Source organism: Salvelinus namaycush, chromosome 7, assembly GCF_016432855.1.
Source record: "Salvelinus namaycush isolate Seneca chromosome 7, SaNama_1.0, whole genome shotgun sequence".
NCBI lineage: Eukaryota > Metazoa > Chordata > Actinopteri > Salmoniformes > Salmonidae > Salvelinus > Salvelinus namaycush.
In genome coordinates this window covers 42844726-42863473 of record NC_052313.1, presented here as the reverse complement: position 1 = coordinate 42863473, position 18748 = coordinate 42844726, and the positions used below count along the sequence as shown (strand labels likewise).

Here is an 18748-nt window from a genome sequence, read left to right as displayed (position 1 = left end):
AACAACTGTACTCAGTAGGCCAACCCCTGGAACTAAGTGCATAGTACTATGTGCAGGTGCATTCAATTCACTGTAGAACTGTTGGTCAATCTTCATGATATACAAATGAATGGTACTATGGACAACAACACTGATGTTGAAACTTGATGGAAAACAACATTAAATAAAAATACCAATCAATTGTAAAAAGTGAACTTTATTGACAACAATAAGGTACATTATCGACAGCCCTCCATTGTCTTTCAGAGAAGGAATCAAACTTCCCTCAAAACACACAAAAGAACTACCTACACTCAACTAAGTCAACAAATGATTTCCTGTATTGGTAAAGAATAAGCAGTAACACTTCTTCAGTTACAGTTACATGATAGGTTTTAATTACATGTGCTGAAAGTTAAAGGAGAACAAAAATGGCATATATCACACAGCAAAAAAACAGCAGCGCTTTTATATGCATTCTTCATTAGCATTTACAGCACAAGTGACATGGTAGAATATGCTGGTTTACCAGTTTGGTATCAACCCCAGGTATCAATTTCTATTCTTATCTGTATTGCATCAGAAATCAAGCAATCATACATACAAATCTTAAACAAGTATAACTTAAAAATAACCACTTCTCAGTATAAATGTTGTTTTGTAAATAAACATGCACAATGCATTTTTTTTTATTACCATGTGCATTTATGGTATCTTTCCTCACGTAAACACTAACGAGTGGCTTGCAACCCAAACAATTGACTTACAAGAAGACAAAAAGTGATGCGGCTTTTAAGTTGAGCTTGAAACCAATCCTCATCCCAAACAGTACCCTACACATTCTATTTATATCCACCAAAATATTCCCTTTCTCTAAGGCACTTTTTTCATTATACCTTCATCTATACAAACATTTCTAAATCCTTCTATTAAAATGGAATCCAATTAATAATTACATGAGTGTGCCAAGTTGTAAAAGTATCCTTTGTGTGCATGGTTTGTTTTGATGTGTAACTACATACTCGCCTGGGTTATATTTTAAAACAAGCGCTGTTATTTGATGAAAAGAGAGATCCTACTGCCAATCAGAATGTGATATATGTGGAGACAGTTCAAGTAAAACAAACATGAAAGCTATGTGCAATGTAAACACAGTCAAATGTCAAATGTAGTTGTGGATACTAGCTAGGCCTCCTAAAGTATGAAATGAAAATGAAATGAAAAGTGATGAAAAATCTGCATGTTTAAAGACAATTGTTTGGTACTGAACGACATACAATGAAAATGATCGATACATCTTCACTGCAAAAAACAAGTATTCAAGTTGTAAATCTATCCAAGTGTCTTTACACAGCTAGATAAGGCGCACAAAAAAAAGAAAACATATAACTAACATTCTCCAAAAGTTAAATTCCAAACGAAAGACAAATGAAAAAATATATATAGATTTTATTGTATTTTTTTGCCCACTGACGTCTCCAGCAGACAGTTGATACCTGCTGATGGAAGAAGGTGTTCCTTTGCTATAGGTGAGGTTCCTCTATGATGACCTGATCGAAGTTAATATGACTTGAGCAAGTTGCTCATCACTGGAATCAGAGGAAGCACAGAAATAATGGTTATGTTATGTTCACAAAACAAAAAAACAATACATTGGAATTTAAAAGAACTTAAAACCCTTCTCAGCAGACCTTTTCCGGAGGGTTCCTTTGCCCTAATCTGTAGGAAAGAAAAGGAGGGCAGAGAGAAGTAAAGAAACAGAGGAGAAGCAAGACCCACCCAGAGAAAAGGCAGGAAAACAGAACAGGAATACTAGATGGAGATCTAGTATTAGGGAGTAGGGAGTATTTAGGAAGGTAGTAGATAGTGTAGGTAGTATATTGGAGTAGTGGGTAGTATATTGTAGGAGAGGGAGAGAGAGAGAGACTAGTGAGATCGTGTAATAACTAGTGCTTACATTGGGGACCAGACCGACCTCCATGTGCGTTCTTTCCCATTTCTGGGTCTACACCTGAATGGAGAAATACATAAGCATTTACATCGAAGAACATGTTATGTGCCACAGACAACTTTATAGTGGGACCTCTAGACCCTTGTATATTGCCTTGAGACATGGTTGTAGACTTGTATTAGATGCCATACAGGGATCTACAGCCAGGGCAACCTTTTATCCACTACTACACATACTGTACTGTACGTATCCCAATCCCATTCACTCACCTCCCTGAATCTTGAAACACAGTTTCTTCTTCTGGTAGGCAAAGTAGCTGGAGGCAGCGCCAAGGAGGGCCACTCCTATTGCACTCACTACGCCAGCGATCTGACCAGATCCAGCTTCTACATCTACACAACAAAAAGATCCATTGTCGTTGTTGTTTAGTTGATACGGTTGTTTTCTCTCCTGATTGATTGTTATTAACCCTCCTGCTTTTTTTCCCCGGTCGAATTGGACCGATTTACAAGTTTTATCTCTGAAAATTGTAGTTCATTTAATCTGATTGTAATAAGGTTCCATGACTTTGTCCACACAGGGCATCTGAATACACAAAATACATTTAGATGATTTTTGATGTTTTATTTAACTTTTGTACACGGTCAAAAATGACCGGTCATTAGAAATGAATGGGTGAGACTACAATTAGTGTATAAAATTGCGTTCAGGCACATGCCCATTCATCAGATGGACACACTTCCTCTCCCAGACCCCCACATGCATGTGTGTTTGAGCACACACACACACACACACACACACCACACACACACACACACACACCACACCTCACTCCCATTCTTGGCTTCCATGGCAACCCCCACAGGAACCTTTACCCAATAGAATCTTTCCCCAACAGGAACCACACCTGTTGGCATTCTCACAAACAATCGCAACATTGTTTCAATAATATATAGAGCTTTTCTCGCAGCTCTGGTATATAAAGCTTTTTTGAGGCCTTTCTCACAATTCATTCCATGGCAGCACAATGACCAAACGATATACTGAGGCTCTTGATCATATCTTTTATCATGACACTGGTGAGGAGGAAAGAGTCCTTGTTAAACTTTGACACAAATTAGTCTGTGATAAATAGCACAATATGTTTCATCTGAGTATTAATCCATAATTCATCTGTAAATAATCCATACATTATGCTTTTTTTTACTCAAAAACGAGTTGTATGAGCTCAGGTCAATGAGGCCTACAGGCCATTAATAGCAAATAGAAGTTCAAAACTTGTAATGTTCACAAGAACTGAAGTTGATAAAAAGATCTAACACAACATTAGGTGATAATATATGTATTATTATGGATTTATAATCAGCTGTAATGGGGCAGTAATTTTGGACCGGGAACACAGCATTAATTAACATGAAACAGGAGTCTATTAAAGAAAGTGTGAGTGAGTGAGGCTATTATTCATGTTGCATAACTTGCCTTTTTTTCTCAAAAACATAAGGCTCTAGTCTAGTTGCACACCAATGGAAAACATTAGGAACTATACCACAATTCCACAAGGTGGTGGTCGAGAGCCTTTTTATGAAGGCATCTGGTTGTAATGTGCTGGCAAAGTATTTCTGGGTAGAAAATAGTGCAACAACAGAACACTACGGGGGCTGAAACACAAATATTCCAGAGTTTCTCTTTAAAAACATCTTTAAAACTATCTCGACAAAAAAAAAACATGAAACCATGGAACCTCAGAGAAAGCCACAACCCAGTGATACAGTGAAGGACATAACACGAACCCAACTCCAAGGACACAGAAAGTAACAAAGAAAGAAATACACAATGGGATTAAAGTGAACAAACACTTGAACTTTTGATGAATAAACCTTACATACAAGTCAAAACTGGTTTTTCCCATAGAGAACCGCTGTGAGTAATAGTGTATCAAGCATTGAAACAGGGCGGTGCCCAGGGTAAAAACTGGATGACACCCCAACAAACGGTGACTTACTGCTGGAGAATTCAACCTACCGCCTGTGGCTACAATCGTACAGTTCAGTCCAATAACCTTCGCTCACAGTCACACATGGAAGCTATATTCTTCAAGAGCCGGGTGCATGGATTCCATCAACAGAAACCACGCTATGTGTTATACCAGAACACCATCAATCAGAACACTGTTCAGCAGGCTTTATTAACATCTGACGGAATACAACAACAGACAAAGAGACGACAATAGCAATGTGTTGATAGCTAACCTCTCCGCTGTAACACACACAAGAAAAAGAGGTAGCACTTCTAACATGGTAAGACACGGTGTAATGGAAACAATATTTTGTGTTTGAATGCAAGTGGCCAAAGAAACATACCCCCAATGAAAAAGACATCCTTCAACCTTACAGGAACATTCACCATGATACATAAATCATTTGTAAACGCACAAGATTGTATAACCTCTTCTGGCTTAGCAAATGTATTAGAAATGTTGGAATATGAGAGAACTGCATGTCAGGATGTTCTAGAACACATTAGCACAAAAAAAGTGTTGGATCTTTCAACCGAGTGCTGTGAAGTTTGGCTATGCTAGGAATGTGTGCTGACTAGGCCTCTGTGAGGGGCTGTTAGGGCTAGGCTGCAAAAGCCTTAGTAAGTAGCAGGCTTAGGGTACAGTAATGATGGGCATGTTATGACAGGATGCGACATAGGAAAAAACATTTCAACAAAGACCTTCCAAGACATCTGGACTATGACCCATAATTGTCAAAAATTGTAAACATTGAGGGCTTCTCTAGCATTTTTATATCTTCATTATTTTTGCATTAATTGACATGTCATCTGGAAAGACTATCACACAAGAAGGAACGCACATATGAAACAACTACATGCAATGCATAAGAATGCCTGAAAAACCACACTAACCGTGGAAAATGTGGTTTCCACTGGCAAGTGGCAAGTGGCCAAATATTGATAATAATATCAGTAACCGCTATCTTTAGGCTTATAGCTGTAACATTTTACAAAACAGAATCCCATAAGCTCAACACACAGGGATGATTCAGAAACTGTGACTTCAGAAAGTAAAGAGAAGGGTGGGGTGTCAAAGAGGGGATGGAGAGCACACCCACTCCTTAAGGGATAAAACCTCTGAACTTTGTACTAAACCTAGCTTTAACCCAGTGAAAACTGGAGCCTACACTCAGAAAAAAAGGATCTCTCTAGAACCTAAAAGAGTTATTCGGCTGTCCTATAGGAGAATCCCGTTTGGTTCCAGGTGGAACCAAAGAGAGTTCTACATGGAACCCAAAGGGGTTATCCTATAGGGACAGCCAAATAAACCTTTTGTAACCATTTTTTCTAAGTATACAAACCATTGATCAGCCCTGAGAGGTGTTTTAAAGCACCTCAAACCTTTAACACCATGTAAACAACTAATCAGAACACTCCCTCATATCTGAGCACCAATCAGAACATAGGTGGATAGATGACTTCCTGATTCCTGAAAGTCACTGGAGGCTCATTCATTGGCCCACATCCAAAAGCTCCATGGCCTTCTCTAACAGAGGCAACACTGCTTGCTTTATGTTGGATATCCAAACATGGACGCCCTCTGGCATGTTAGCATCTAGCATCTTCAGGAATTGGCCCCACAGTAGGTCTAGATCTGCAACGACACAGAATCGTACCTGGGTTTTAGGCTATGGCCAATAGTGTGCACCCAATCAAGCCAATCAGAGTTAATTCCCCTTTGTATCCCAAACCAATAGTTCCCAATGTTCCCATAAAGCTTACTGTAATTATTTACCCAGAAGTTAAACTATATTTCTTGCTACTTAGGAAACAATTGCCATCCTCAAGCCTCCACTTGCACTATTTGATCAGGGACTCCTCAAAGCATGTTTCAACACATTTAGTTTGATAGACCTCATCCGCTCAGCGCAGCCCTTTTATTTGTTTTATTATTCATTTTCAGTATCTGTGCTGTGTTTGGATTGAAACAGGGAGTATAGAACAACATAATCCGACCGTGAGGAGCACACACTAAAACCAGGGAAACAATCAGCCAACTTCCTCTGAGACAGGAAACGGATATGACTATAAAAGCCATATCATATTAGTCCCTCAAGAGGTGTGGGAAGAATTCATTGTCACTGAGATTCTTAATACTGCAGGCCTTTGACATCATGGTAAAGATGAGTGGTAAGAGTTAAATGAAAGGACTGGGTGTGGGTACAGTGGGCGAATACGGACTCTAAAGATTCCACCTAAATCTGGTGCGAAATAGCCAGAGAAATAGCCGTTCAACTTGACAAACGGCACCCCATGTAATTCCTCCTCTGAGACGCTTGATAATTAACATTATTTATTGTGGAAATAAATGGATTGATTGTTTTACCTTGAGGTTGATCTGCAGGAGCACCACCTCCTCCTGAAGAGGGAAAAAGAAAGCGAGAAAGTAAGCAATAAATCCATGTTTGTGTACTTACATTTTTCAGTATTACTGTTTTGAATCAGTTTTACTAGCATCACACAAGAACTTCAGACAAACTTCAGGCGAACCGAAAGTGCTATAAATGGCGTACCATTGGGATCTGAGGGGGCTGGGTCAGCGGCACATGCTATAGATTCTAAAGAGGGAGTAGATGCACTTCTACTCCCTCTTAGAATCTGTAGTATATACTTCTAGACATACTGTACATAGAAGTAGCTAGATAGGCCTGTGTGTGCTATTTACACGTATGTGCAAATGTTCATGAAGACTTCAGAGATGTATTATATAAAGACTTCATATAGTTGGTCAAATATTTCCAGATTCCTTTCAACATGTCGTCTTTCGCTTTCTAAAGCTCTCTTCCAAAGGGGCTCTCTAGTCATTACTGTGAGGGCTGAGATCTTCCCCTTACACCGAGTTCAATGACAGTTAATTTCAGTTTGTTTCCAGCTCCTCTGGACTCTCCAAAGTATCATGCAGGATAGCATCAGACGAACAGGCATATGGCACTAATTACATTGGTAACCATGAGGGGTTTTCCTATTCCCTATTTCTGCTTTTTTCCTCTCTTTTGTAAAGAACAAGTAATTACTTCCATTCTAAGTGACTTAGAGGAAAAAGAGAAAGGAAATGCGTATACAGTTTTAAGACAGAACACTTCTGTTTTAGTCCACAGTGAATTTAGCACTGCAATTCATTTTAATATGGCAACAATGGACCATTTCTGTCGGGTCCCCAGCCTCCCCGACATACTCTATTGTGCGTATTTTGACGTATGCTAGTCTGAGTAGAAACTACTCTCCCTCAACAGTAAGATTGCAGGCCTACTGTTGGAAGTCAAACCCATGAACTAATTTGTTTGAGCAACACCCTTTGTCTTGCCTGCGACACTGCTTCTAAACTTAAATGTCCTACCTCCTCCTCCACCACCTCCCTTGCCGGGATCAGGCTTGTAGCCACCGTTATCGCTCACATCAAACAGGTCGCTGTCGCCGAAGGACCCGCCACCTTCCAGATGAAAACAGTATAGCAACAGTGAGTCAGTAACAATTAGCATTGTTTTCCTGGGAGTCCATAATAACAATAGACAGTAGCACACACATAGTATATGATCATCAAACTGAGGAAATAAATGAATATATCCAATGCTTAGTACCGGTGCCTCCATCTTTAGGTGGAACAACAGCTGGTTTATCCGGTACGGGATCTATGGATGATAGACATTAAAGAACAAGGAAGAGGAGTGGGAAGTTATATTACAATATAACACGTTATAATAACATTATAATAGGTTTTCACACTGGGAAGCATGCCACTAGTCCCTCATACCATTTCCTCCGACATTAGATGTGAAAAAATCAGCACCTACAATCACTTAAGATCTTAAGTGAAAGTGACAGTGTGGTTAAGCAGGTTTTGAAAGCTCAAGAGGCCCAGCTTCTTATCAAGAGAGGTGAGAGTGTGAGAGTCACTGGACGCAAAGCAGAGGGAATCTCCTTTACATACCCAGCCATCACCATGTCTCAAGACATCTCAAGACGTCTCAAGACAAAAGGTGATTGCTGGTTATGTAAAGGCTGCTGAGGAAAAGCTTAATCATAGATAGCAGTGGGTGTGATTCATCACAAGCCCGGTTGATTGCTTGATTCAATGATTGATGAATTGTTTGTTTGTCGATTGGGTTAAGGAAACAGGGAGGGAGGGACAAAGGGAGAATCCCCAATATAGACCTGCACCAAATGGAAAGACTTCTTCCCTAGACTGAGAAACTAACAATAACTTTGACTTTACCTGGACCCAAGGCATCAGTCAGGTCAAAACCCATCCCATCTATGAAGAGAAAATATAACAGAAAACATTCTATGATTGCATCATTTACAATGGATGACATCTCCCATCTTGAGGTCAATACTAGGTTTGCTTTAGGAATCAGAAGCCGGGCCTAAAATTAACTGTTTGGTCTGCAGCCACTGTGGCAGGTACTCGCCACTCAGATTTTTTACCAGCCAAAACATTACACTTTTTTTTTTTTACGGATGACCATGCTTTGTAATGTTTCTAAAACAAGAACTGTATTAGTAAGAAGTAATGTGGTATATTGGGATATAGGATTCATATTTCATTGTGCGATTAGCAGCTGTGAAACAAAACAGCAGAAATACTTTGAAAACAGCTACTGCAGCATTTTTCTGCAATAAATTGCCACTCGCACTTTTGACTATTTTATTCACAAATGTAATGCTCGCACTGTAGAGACCTGCAAATTGAACACCGTGGCTGGTGAAATAGACATTCTTACCCGCCATTACCTAAATCTACCCGCATTTGGCGGGTGGTGGATGTTCATTTTATGCACTGATCAGAATGTCTTCCTGTATTCAATCATCTTAGAGCTAGAATCCTGATCAAATAGGATGGATACTGTAATTACAAGTGATGGGTGTTACTTCAGCTGGTTGAGTTAATTTACTTACCATCAAATGGTTTTTTGGGATCTACAGGTGCGGGAGGAGGGGCAGGTTTGGGATCTGGAAAGGGCATCAAGTATATCAACTATAAGAGCATTGTATTCCACATTTGGAAAATGATTGGACAAATGATTGGACAACATATTTAGTTAAGAACACATTAAATAAACACATTGACGTATCCATAAAATCTAAATCATCAGAGAACAGAAAGAAAATCTTAGTTGAAATACATGTGAGCTATCCATTCATTTGACATGTGTTGGCCATAGATGCCTTACTAGTTCCACCTTCTTTAGGAGGGATCCCAGCTGGTTTACCAGGATCTAAGAAGAGGAAAGGTGAATAAAGGAAAATGGATTAAAAAAAGCCTCAACTTTAAACCAGAATTCCCAGGATTTTCACCTTTGAGTTTTACAATTTAAAAGCCAGGAAAGGAAAACTTATTAGAATTATAGCATAATAAAATAAGGTGATCCAGGCTGGGATTTGCTGAAAGGGATGGGTGTTTAATTTAGCCAGTTATTACTGGTTGAATATAACTGAATACCACAACAGTATAACTATACACTTTGATGCAGTTATAAATCTATCACCCAAATCGCAAACTGGATGAACCCTTAAAAGCAAATCATTGAAAAAGAAATCAGAGACAAGGAATGATCCAATCTTATTATCCCAGCACCAACGAGCTGGTGAGAGTAAGTCTGTTGAATGGGAAGGGTAACCAAATGTAAGTCTGATATATAGAAAAGTTCCAAGAGGAAAACCAACACCAGCTTAGACAAAGAGGGAGCCATCTACACCTATTATTGTGTCACTTTACCATCTGGACCTAGAGCATCGAATAGATCAAATCCTCCTCCTGGAGATGAAGAAATATAATGACATTTATTTATGCTTTTAGCATGATTATAACACTGTCAACACAGAAGAATCTGGTCATGTAGAGGGGTATTTGAAGAAGTGTGACAACACAAAGGTGTCACGCCTTAGTATTCCTTAGTATTCTTTGTTTTCTGTAATATTTTGGTTAGGTCAGGGTGTGACAGGGGGGATGTTTGTATGTATTTGTCTCGTCTGGGTGGTTGTATTGTATAGGGGGTTTTGTTGAGTGTATGGGGTTGTGTTCAGTATAGAGGTTTAGGAAAGTCTATGGTTGCCTGGTTTGGTTCTCAATCAGAGACAGCTGTTTATTGTTGTCTCTGATTGGGAACCATATTTAAGGCAGCCATAGGCATTAGGTTATTGTGGGTAATTGTCTATCTGTAGTGTTTAGTGTCAGCACTATTTGTTTGAATAGCTTCACGGTCGTCTGTTTGTTGTTTTTGTTCGTTTGTTCGTCTTCAAAATAGAAAGAAGATGTCGTTCTATCACGCTGCGCCTTGGTCCACTCTGCCTCATTACGACGATCGTGACAGAATTACCCACCAAACTCAGACCAAGCAGCGTGTTAAGCAGCAGCAGGAGCAGCGCATACAGGATTCTTGGACTTGGGAGGAGATACTGGAAGGTAAGGGACCTTGGGCACAACCGGGAGAATATCGCCTCCCTCGTGAAGAGCTGGAGGCAGCTAAAGCCGAGAGGAGGCGATATGAGGAGGCAGCACGGAAGCCCGCGAGTAAAACCCAAAACATTTCTTGGGGTGGGGGGGCTACAACGGAGTGTGGCGAAGTCAGGTAGGAGACCTGCGCCAACTCCCTATGCTTACCGTGGAGTGCGAGAGTACGGGCAGACACCGTGCTATGCGGTAGAGCGCATGGTGTCTCCTGTACGTGTGCATAGCCCGGTGCGGGTTATTCCACCTCCCCGCACTGGCAGGGCTAGATTTAGTATTGAGCCAGGTGCCATGAAGCCGGCTCAACGCGTCTGGTCTCCAGTGCGTCTCCTCGTGCCGGCATACATGGCTCCAGCCCTACGCATGGTGTCCCCGGTTCGCCTACACAGCCCAGTGCGGGTTATTCCACCTCCCCGCACTGGTCGGGCGACGGGGAGCATACAACCAGGTAAGGTTGGGCAGGCTCAGTGCTCAAGGGAGCCAGTACGCCTGCATGGTCCGGTATATCCGGCGCCACCTCCCCGCCCCAGCCCAGTACCACCAGTGCCAACACCACGCACCAGGCTTCCAGTGTGTCTCCAGAGCCCTGTTCCTCCTCCACGCACTCGCCCTATGGTGCGTGTCTCCAGCCCGGTACCACCAGTTCCGGCACCACGCACCAAGCCTCCTGTGCGTCCTGTTGCTGCTCCCCGCACTAGCCTTGAGGTGCGTGTCCTTAGCCCGGTACCTCCAGTTCCGGTACCACGCACCAGGCCTACTGTGCGCCTCAGCCGGCCAGAGTCTGCCGTCTGCCCAGTGCCGCCTGCACTGTCCGTCTGTCCCGAGCCGTCAGAGCCGCCCGTCTGTCCCGAGCCGTCAGAGCCGCCCGTCTGTCCCGAGCCGTCAGAGCCGCCCGTCTGTCCCGAGCCGTCAGAGCCGCCCGTCTGTCCCGAGCCGTCAGAGCCGCCCGTCTGTCCCGAGCCGTCAGAGCCGTCCGCCAGACAGGAGCAGCCAGAGCCGTCCGCCAGACAGGAGCAGCCAGAGCCGTCCGCCAGACAGGAGCAGCCAGAGCCGTCCGCCAGACAGGAGCAGCCAGAGCCGTCCGCCAGACAGGAGCAGCCAGAGCCGTCCGCCAGACAGGAGCAGCCAGAGCCGTCCGCCAGACAGGAGCAACCAGAGCCGTCCGCCAGACAGGAGCAGCCAGAGCCGTCCGCCAGACAGGAGCAGCCAGAGCCGTCCGCCAGACAGGATCAGCCAGAGCCGTCCGCCAGACAGGATCAGCCAGAGCCGTCCGCCAGACAGGATCAGCCAGAGCCGTCCGCCAGCCATGACCAGCCAGAGCCGTCCGCCAGCCATGACCAGCCAGAGCCGTCAGCCAGCCATGACCAGCCAGAGCCGTCAGCCAGCCATGACCAGCCAGAGCCGTCAGCCAGCCAGGACCTGCCAGAGCCGCCAGCCAGCCAGGATCTGCCAGAGCCGCCAATCAGCCAGGATCTGCCAGAGCCGCCAGCCAGCCAGGATCTGCCAGAGCCGCCAGCCAGCCAGGATCTGCCAGAGCCGCCAGCCAGCCAGGATCTGCCAGAGCCGCCAGCCAGCCAGGATCTGCCAGAGCCGCCAGCCAGCCAGGATCTGCCAGAGCCGCCAGCCAGCCAGGATCTGCCAGAGCCGCCAGTCAGCCAGGATCTGCCAGAGCCACCAAAGCGGGTATTAACTATGGTGGAGTGGGGGCCACGTCCCGCACCCGAGCCGCCGCCGTAGGATTGGCCCACCCGGACCCTCCCCTTCTGTGTCAGGTTTTGCGGCCGGAGTCCGCACCTTTGGGGGGGGGGTACTGTCACGCCCTGGCCTTACTATTCTTTGTTTTCTGTAATATTTTGGTTAGGTCAGGGTGTGACAGGGGGGATGTTTGTACGTATTTGTCTCGTCTTGGGTGGTTGTATTGTATAGGGGGTTTTGTTGAGTGTATGGGGTTGTGTTCAGTATAGAGGTTTAGGAAAGTCTATGGTTGCCTGGTTTGGTTCTCAATCAGAGACAGCTGTTTATTGTTGTCTCTGATTGGGAGCCATATTTAAGGCAGCCATAGGCATTAGGTTATTGTGGGTAATTGTCTATGTGTAGTGTTTAGTGTCAGCACTATTTGTTTGAATAGCTTCACGGTCGTCTGTTTGTTGTTTTTGTTCGTTTGTTCGTCTTCAAAATAAAAAGAAGATGTCGTTCTATCACGCTGCGCCTTGGTCCACTCTGCCTCATTACGACGATCGTGACAAAAGGAAATCCTTGCATAGAGTTGATAAGAGTCCCTTCGGGGGGCTGGGCCACCCTACAGTCACATGCTGTGCTCATATTCTGTTTCTTTAAAGTGGTTACTCATGTTGAGTCATATGAGTCGTGACTAATGAGATGTCTATCTTCCCTTGCTTGTGACTTTTGTTGACTTCCAGAGTTTGTTTCATCCCACAGTCAGTGTTATATTATGTGATAGGTTTCCCTACCTGGACTGGGATCCTTTGCAGGTTTCTTTGGCTGTTTTGGAATATCAGTTGCCTTCGGGTTATCTAAACAAAGAGAGAGGTTTTTTTTGCCTTTCATTAAATCATTAATCACATTTCATCTATAAATCTGTATAAATCTATACGGCTAGAAATGTTAACGAAACAAAAATCTGTACTATAATAACAGGATCATCATGTGTTATGAGTATTAAGAATTAAAATTGTCATTTCTAATCATATATAAAAGATTTTCAGAAGGCCTACATTATATTTGGACCTGAAATCCTGTTCAGTAATAACTAACTAACCAATTTGCATTATGCAAAATGTATTCAACTGGATCAGAGCCAGACAGCGCTGTGAGCAGTGCTACAGATAGGCAGAGGAGGAAGACGTACCACCTGAACACGGTGAGGAACAGCCATTACACCTGTTTCGTCCGTATGAACTACATCTACAGTTGGCTTACCTATCAACAGACATCAAAATAAAATAAAAAGATCAAGAAACTTACCAAAATCTAAGGCATCAGCAAGATCAAAGTCTGTGGGACAAAGATAAAATACTATTGGTCAGCCACAATGTCCAAGAAAACACCCACAACACTGGCTGTCTACGCATCTTAGTTAGCACCACTTTCTACTCAACTAACTCAACTAGCTTTTTTAACCGTGTGCTAAAAAAGTTCCATGGAACCACCAGTTGCTATGTGCGTGTCTGATATCGTGACAGTGTTTGTGCTACTTAACAGCAGGTAGGACATCCTGTATTGGTTGCCTGGTGAGGTTTTGTTATGGGGGAACTGGCCTTGCCTGGCATGCAGTCTGTTGCCACTACAGTCAGTTGCGGTTTGAATGACTCATAGGCAGCTGAAACCGGAGAGCCTCCTTGAACACTCTACTTTCTCTACTCTGCCTTGGCTGTAGTTAAACCTTTAGGAATGAACCAGGCTAAGACTGAACTAGCACACTAACTAATTACCTAATTAGCCAACCCACTTAAAATAGAGGCCTCCCAGTTTGAATACATTTGCTTACTGCGTCCGAACCTTCGACTGTATAAGAATACGGTCTCAAGTGAAACTGAGCAGAAAAGTCAGATGGTTTTACAGTGTAAGAAGCAACTAAGTGTTTAGGATCTGAACACATACCTAAACTAACACTTTCTGAGACACTTTTTAACACGCATCAAGGCATTTAGAATTGAAATGAAAACACATCACAGTATTTAGGCTGTAACACTTGTTAACCACATGAACACGTTTATTCAGCACAAGGCGTTTAGGTTTTAAAAACTAAACACTGGGGGTGTTGCTTGAACACATTTCCCAGCATGCCTCTTGAGTGAATGTGAGCAATGCCAACCCAAGACTGTGTTTGTTAGTGACAGAGAGATGGTTGTTGCAATAAATTCAGTCCAAGTAACTACCTAAATTAATCTGTAACCCTTTATGACCACATATTATACATTGAGTGTATAAACATTAGGAACACCTGCTCTTTCCATGACAGACTGACCAGGTGAAAGCTATGATCCATTATTGAAGTCACTTGTTAAATTTACTTCAATCAGTGTAGATGAATGGGAGGAGTATGGTTCAAGGGTTTTTAAGCCTTCAAACAATTGAGATGTGTATGTGTGCCATTCAGAGGTTGAATGGGCAAGTCAAAATATTAAGGTGCCTTTGAACGGGGTATGGTAGTAGGTGAACTGCAACGCTGCTGGGTTTTTGCCGCTCAACAGTTTCCCGTGTGTATCAAGAATGGTGGGAAGCATTGGAGTCAACATGGGGGAGCATCCCTGTAGAATGCTTTTGAGACCTTGTAGAGTCCATGCCCCAACAAATTTAGGCTGTTCTGAGGGCAAAAGGGGGTGCAACTCAATATTAGGTAGGTGCTCCTAATGTTTTGTACACTCAGTGTACATTTCATAAGGCCTCGACATTGTAGTCTGAAAATCTTGGCTTATGTGCCACATCAGACCTTCAAGTCACAGGACGCTGGTTTATGATGTGATTAGTAATTCCTATCAGAATGAGGGAGGATATCCAAGAATTTGAAAATTGTATCACCCACAACCTGCAGTCAGAATGACTGCTATGGTGAATGACTTAATAAACAAGACAACCTGAACCAGTGGTTCCCAACCAGGGATAATAGGACCCCCGGGGCTACTTGGCCTAGCCACAAGGGGTACTTGAGAATACTCATGAGAACATAGGCCTACTAATAAAATACTCATGAGGGGATAAATCAGGGGTACTCCGGCAGAGCAAATTCTGTTGGTGGTACAGTAACTTCAGAAAGATGTAAACCACTGACCTAAACCTTTTAAAGTAAAACAACCATCTCAGTAATGGGTGCAATAAGTCCAACCCCTCACAGATTGGATTAGTTTTTTGTTTTATGAAGTTATTTATCTTTGTATAGTATAACATCAATTAATCAATCAATGTGTATGAGGAAACATAGATTTAAAAAAAAAAAAACTATTCTACAAATCAACCTGCAACAAAGCATGCTGGGAAACATGATAATGAGGGCCCCTCCCATGTCTTTTTCACTCTGAGAGAGTTACCAAAAATGAACTCAACACAGCCAAGTAACAACAACACCATGCGATTAAAAAGATTTATTGAATCAAATGTCCTGTCCAGTTAGGTGACAGACATTCCTAACACTGATCTGAATAAGGCATGGGAAGTCACATCAATTTCGAATGACTAAATGCACTCTAAACAGGATGATGGGAAAGTAAACAGTAGTGTTATAAAACATAATACTTAAGAGATATATGCGTTCTCTTGGTTGGAAACTGACTGGAAAAAGCTGAGTATCAGGTTTAATCTTGCAATCTAAATGCCTTTGATTAAGATGATAACCTTTATTGGCTAATTTAAATGCCTAATGTTTAAGATTTAAACACTGATATTTGAGTTATAAACGTGTCACATGTTTCATGGTTTTACAGTGTACTTTCAGAAGAAAGACCAACAAGCTATTAACTGTATCAACTAACTAAATATAACCCACTTGTACTAATTATTTCACTGTGTACTGGACACTTGAGGCAATGATGGGGTAGTATAAAACAGTCTTTCTTCAGTTCAGTCTGGCTTTTAAATCTAGGCATCACATGTGTCATCATGAAGACAGCGTGCCCATCTGGGTAGGGGTTTGGGGCTGCATGCCTGTTGTCAACTCTAGCAAATCCTGGAGCAGCCTCACACAGGAAGCCAAGAGACACAGCCATTCACAGGATGGGAAATATATTTTGAATGTTACGTTCATTGGGTGCTGAGTATAACTCACAGAGGAGCTATAAGGCTGAAAAGTCTTTCAAAGTCCAATATCTTGTAAATTTTCCCTGCAACAGGGTGATCAAATTAAGATCCTAAACCTATATTTTTTTTTACAAACATTGCATTGTGGGAAAGAAGATCTGAAACATTGGGGTGAGAGCAACAGTATCTGATAGTATCTGATTAAAAACTAGCAACTAGCAAATGTATTGCCAACTAAGTTTGTTGGAGCTACTTTCTATCTGTATATTTTTCAACTGACACACAAGTACAGAGAGCCTACAAAAAAAACAAGGTAGCTTAGCTTGAAAGTGTCTCGAAAGAAGAAAAACTTCAGCGAGAGAGTTGTTAGTATGCAGTACAGGGAACTGTGTTCTGCAAACCTCCCTTACCTTTCAGTAATTAAATCCTGCTAGAAAACAAAACTCTCTCTGTGCATTTCAGACTTGTTTTTCAAAGTTGTGCCCAGTTGTGCAAGTTAGTATTGCACGCACATGTGCTTCCCTATGAGCCAAAGACACTACCCTGATTATAAAGGGCAGACTAGACACACCCTTGAGTCATATACTACCACACTAAGATGAGTCAGAACTCTTCTGAGAGCAAGGATTATAAAACTGTACAAGAAGTACACAAGTGTTGTAGTAGCCTACACATTTGAAAGTGTTATACTGCCTTGCTGTTAAAAACTTCTTCAGGATCAGTAGGTCCCCTGTGGGACGGTTGAGCTAACGTAGGCTAATGCGATTAGCATGAGGTTGTAAGTAACAAGACAATTTCCCAGGACATAGACATATCTGATATTGGCAGAAAGCTTAAACTCTTGTTGATTTAACTGCACTGTCCAATTTACAGTAGCTATTACAGTGAATAATACCATGATATTGTTTGAGGAGAGTGCACAGTTTTGAACATGAAAAGTTCTTAATAAACAAATGAGGCACATTTGGGCAGTCTTGATACAAGAGTTTTAACAGAAATGCAATGGTTCATTGGATCAGTCTAAAACTTTGCACACCACCTAGTTGCCAAAATCGTAATTGCACCTGGGCTGGAATAATATATTATGGCCTTTCTCTTGCATTTCAAAGATGATGAAACAAAAAACAAAAAACTGTTGTTTTTTTCTTTGCATTATCTTTAAACAAATCTAATGTGTTATATTCTCCTACATTCCTTTCGCATTTCCACAAACTTCAAAGTGTTTCCTTTCAAATGGAACCAAAACAATGCATATCCTTGCTTCAGGGCCTGAGCTACAGGCAGTTAGATTTGGGTATGTCATTTTAGTTGAAAATGGAAAAAAAGGGGCCGATCCTTATTAAGGTAAATGCATGTCATTCTTAGCTGTTCAACTAAAAACTGCATGGGTGAGTGGGGTGCGAAACAAATGCATGCAACAGGCGCGTGCCCTAACACAAATAGACATAACACATAGGGGGGCGCAGACATGGAATTTCCCAGTCTATTTTCTTGCCTAAATCTATAAACGTATTTCTACTACTTTTAGGCCAATCTTGTGTCTACCTTAACCAAAGGATGGGCCTAAGCAAGACGTATACCTTTAAATAGGCCTACGTTACCATCAACATAACAATAAAAACAACAAGTAAACAACAACAATAATAGCAATGATCCTCATATTATTATCATTATCATAATAGCTATTCATAATAGTCCTAATAATGGCTTGGTTATGTATCCTGGGTGGGGAAAAAAACCTTACCTTGTGTTTTCGTCCCTATAGCAAGAGTTACAAGCAAGGCAATCCATAAGCAAGATTTCATGTCTGCTGAATAGGAAAGAAAACAAAAGTTTTCCTGAATTATCCGATGCTGGATCGATATGGCTATTTTAACTAATTCCTTGCTCGGAGTTCTTTGTCAAAATAAATCGGTAACTTTAGGGTGTGTCAACGTGCCTACCAGCGCTCGAGTGTTCTCCAGTTACAGAGTGGCAGTCAACTTTCCAACAGAATGAAAGAGCAGTCAGGGTGGGTGTGCTGCAAGTAACTTCATTAAATAAAGGCGTTACCCATGCCGCGCATCAGGTCACAAGCTGAGAGAAGTGAGGGGCATAAGCCTAAATTGACATTACTCTTGTTGCCTATCACCATCAATTGATTGAAAATGAATGTAATTATCCTTACTCAAACGCTATATGAACTATCTCTATTCAAGGGAAATTATTATTTTATCAGCATATGCGTATAGGCTACACAAAAGCTATTTTGCATCAATTTCATGTTTATGATGTAAAATAATAGAACACTGCAGACACCTACGTTCAATTATTTCCCAAATACTCCTCAGCAGATCCAAATGTGTGGTACTCCCATAACACATTGGCTATATGAACGGGGCGATTGTGCCATCTAGCGAGACGTCATGGTTTTCATTTTCATTTGTAACGTGCCTTTTCATACTGTGCGGTGTGCGTAAAAGCGAAGAAAATGTGGCAATTGGCCATGGTGAAAATGGTAATGAGAAATAATGTAATTGGCAGCTATACTACAAACTCTCATCTTGTAAAATAGTGTG

At 42.0% G+C, this 18748-nt stretch overlaps 1 protein-coding gene across 1 annotated transcript; it reads right to left on the bottom strand.

Moving 5' to 3' along the window:
• Positions 1-200: 200 nt before the first annotated feature.
• Positions 201-18174, bottom strand: LOC120051262 (CD99 antigen-like protein 2). The gene is made up of 14 exons (XM_038998029.1): positions 18134-18174; positions 17935-17997; positions 13422-13451; positions 12908-12970; positions 9705-9743; positions 9160-9204; positions 8885-8938; positions 8202-8240; positions 7567-7617; positions 7326-7418; positions 6315-6347; positions 2200-2322; positions 1937-1990; positions 201-1568 (listed from the first exon to the last, which is right to left on the bottom strand). Exons 2-14 carry the CDS (start codon positions 17993-17995, stop codon positions 1540-1542), a joined length of 714 nt encoding a protein of 237 aa, XP_038853957.1. The 5' UTR covers positions 17996-17997; positions 18134-18174; the 3' UTR covers positions 201-1539.
• Positions 18175-18748: the final 574 nt, after the last annotated feature.

Coding starts and splice junctions, on each gene's coding strand:
- LOC120051262 (XM_038998029.1), bottom strand. CDS start 17,995: ATGAAATCTTGCTTATGGATTGCCTTGCTTGTAACTCTTGCTATAGGG. Junction 1,991..2,199: donor GTGTTTCAAGATTCAGGGAG/GTGAGTGAATGG, acceptor TTCTCCATTCAG/GTGTAGACCCAGAAATGGGA. Junction 1,569..1,936: donor AGGTCGGTCTGGTCCCCAAT/GTAAGCACTAGT, acceptor CTCTGATTCCAG/TGATGAGCAACTTGCTCAAG.